The 2,302-nt window shown below is 39.9% G+C and overlaps 1 protein-coding gene across 1 annotated transcript in view; it reads right to left on the bottom strand.

Annotated features, from left to right (window-relative positions):
* Window positions 1–291: 291 nt before the first annotated feature.
* Window positions 292–2,302, bottom strand: part of LOC107103316 (gap junction beta-3 protein-like) — a 5,067-nt gene continuing 3,056 nt past the window's right edge. The window contains exons 2-3 of the mRNA XM_015402973.1: window positions 847–1,335; window positions 292–762 (exon numbers count right to left, since the gene is read on the bottom strand). Coding sequence (XP_015258459.1) covers window positions 292–762; window positions 847–1,236 — 861 coding nt within the window. The 5' untranslated portion in view covers window positions 1,237–1,335. The remainder of the gene's footprint in view (window positions 763–846; window positions 1,336–2,302) is intronic.

Here is a 2,302-nt window from a genome sequence, read left to right as displayed (position 1 = left end):
AAAAGTAATTTCGCCCTTGGATTGTTAAAGTATTTCTGATTCTGATTCCTCATTGATGGGACAGGTGTTGTGAATGAGATGGTGCTAAGCTTGAAAGAGCTTGTGTGTGTCACTGAATTGTGTGCATTGATGACTTAAAGACATCTTTTGCCTCCATCTATCTGTTTACTACAGTGTGTTGATTTCATGTTAATGAGTATTTAAAGACATTTCAATTAGTGGGGAAAAAAATGCAGGGGGGGATATAAAACAAAAAGTCTAATCAACCACATTTTTTGCGACCCCTATGCATTACCTCCGTGGACCCCCTGTGGGTCCCCGACCCCCTGTTGAAGACCTCTTAGAAGGCTTTTCTTCCACTACACTGTTGGTGATGTTCTGATTTGATGCTGTAGGATCCACTCTGACAAAAAAGTTGGACCTGTTTAGCGACATTGGTCGTGAGAGTTGAGTCATCTCGTGACTCTCTTCAATAAAAAATGAAGTCCTTTTTGCCACCTTCATTTTCTTCATAATCTTTTTGATACGTTTAAAGAATAGGTAGATCATCTCGCAGATACATAGGAAGATACAGACAGCAGAGGAGACCACCATGAAGAGGGTAAAAATCTTTTTCTCTGTGGGTCGGTATATATAGCAATCCACTTTATTAGGGCAGGGGAACAGGGAGCACTTAGAGGGTGGCATTTCATAACCGTTGCAGAAGTAATACAGGACGTAGAGGAAGCCAGCATCAGAGCCAGCCTTGAGGATAAGGCTCAGCTGTAAAATGGAATGGATTTATGTCAAAACTGGCAAAAGAAAATTTCAAATATGACTGTTACTTTTAGTGCATGAAATTCTTACCAGATATGTCCACCAAAGCCCTCCACGTTTCTTTCCAGGGTGGGCATACATGTGCTTCCCCTGGTGTAGTTTAGCGTACTTCAAATCCTTCATCTCCCTGTATTTGACATGAGCTGTGACAATGAACGATGGGCATGTGACAAAAATAAGCTGCAGGGCCCAGAGGCGGGTTTGTGTTATGGGGAAAAAGTGGTTGTAACAAACATTGGTACAGAATGGCTGGTCAGTGTTGCAGTCAAAGTCTTTGCTTTCATCTCTCCACACACGCTGAGCCACTACCACAAACACAATGACCCGGAAGACAAACACCATAGAGAAACAGAACCGGCTAAAGGCAGTGGAGTATTTGTTTACTCCGCTAAGGAGCGTCTCCAGAGCATTCCAGATCATGATTTCCAACTTATATGTCGGTGAGTGGACTGAACGGATCAAAAGAGAAATTGAAGATCGTCAATAGACGTGTTTGACAAAAGTCTTGATGATTTCTGCCTATGAAAAGGGAAAAAGAAAGTTAATCAAAGAGTAAAGGTTGAGAAAGTTAAGGTTACAAAGAAAGTAATTTTATTTTTCCAGAGAGGTATGACAAAGACTTTAAAAATAAAAAATAATGAACAATGTCGAAACAAAACAACTAATTTCTGATTGTAACACCAATGCCCTGCTTTCGTTCAGCTGCGCACTGTAGTGGAACAAAAATGTTGCTTTTTTTCACAGATTTTGTCATTTGAAGTTACAAATAACTGTGTCACAAACAAGGAAAATTATAAATTTCATTTATCCAGATTAACAGTGTGTTCCATATGCTCAGGTTGAAGGTCAGGAGCACGGTAGAAATGTAATGATAGATTTATGGTGTTAAAAGTTCTGCTGGAAAGAAAATCTTCAAGTTGCTGTTTATTTTTGCACCATTCATCCTCCGGTCGATCTCATTCTGGTTCCCTGTTCTCACTCAAAAGACAATGGCCACAATATAATGGTGCCACAAAAGTGTACTGCTATTATAGTGTGTTCTGGAGAATGTACTGTCTGCCTCTCACCCAATGAACACTGGAGATAGGCAGACGGCCACAACTCTGCAATGATAAGAGGGTGTATTCAATTAAATTAACTTCGGTTTATTTATATAGTGCCAATTCACTACACATGTCATCTTAAGGCACTTTGCAGAGACAGTTCAACCAGATCATACAAACTAACTCAAAGTTTTCTAAGGAAAACCACTTGATTTCATTGTCTCTCATTTTGAACGAGAAAATGAATAGATGGAGACAAACAATGTCAACTTTTTGCCCCCTATGATTCACCACAACTGTTCTAAAACTTAAAGGAATAGTACACCCAAAACATGATTAGCCTTCATTTTCTACTCACCCCCATGCTGAACAACACTCTGGAGTACTTTTTTGATATCTCAAATGCATCTGGAGATCTGGGAGGCTTCTTGCTGTCTGCTGAC

Source organism: Cyprinodon variegatus, unplaced genomic scaffold, assembly GCF_000732505.1.
Source record: "Cyprinodon variegatus isolate N-32 unplaced genomic scaffold, C_variegatus-1.0 Scaffold1420, whole genome shotgun sequence".
Lineage (NCBI taxonomy): Eukaryota > Metazoa > Chordata > Actinopteri > Cyprinodontiformes > Cyprinodontidae > Cyprinodon > Cyprinodon variegatus.
Note: the sequence above shows the minus strand (reverse complement) of the source record. Positions and strands in the feature narration are given on the sequence as shown.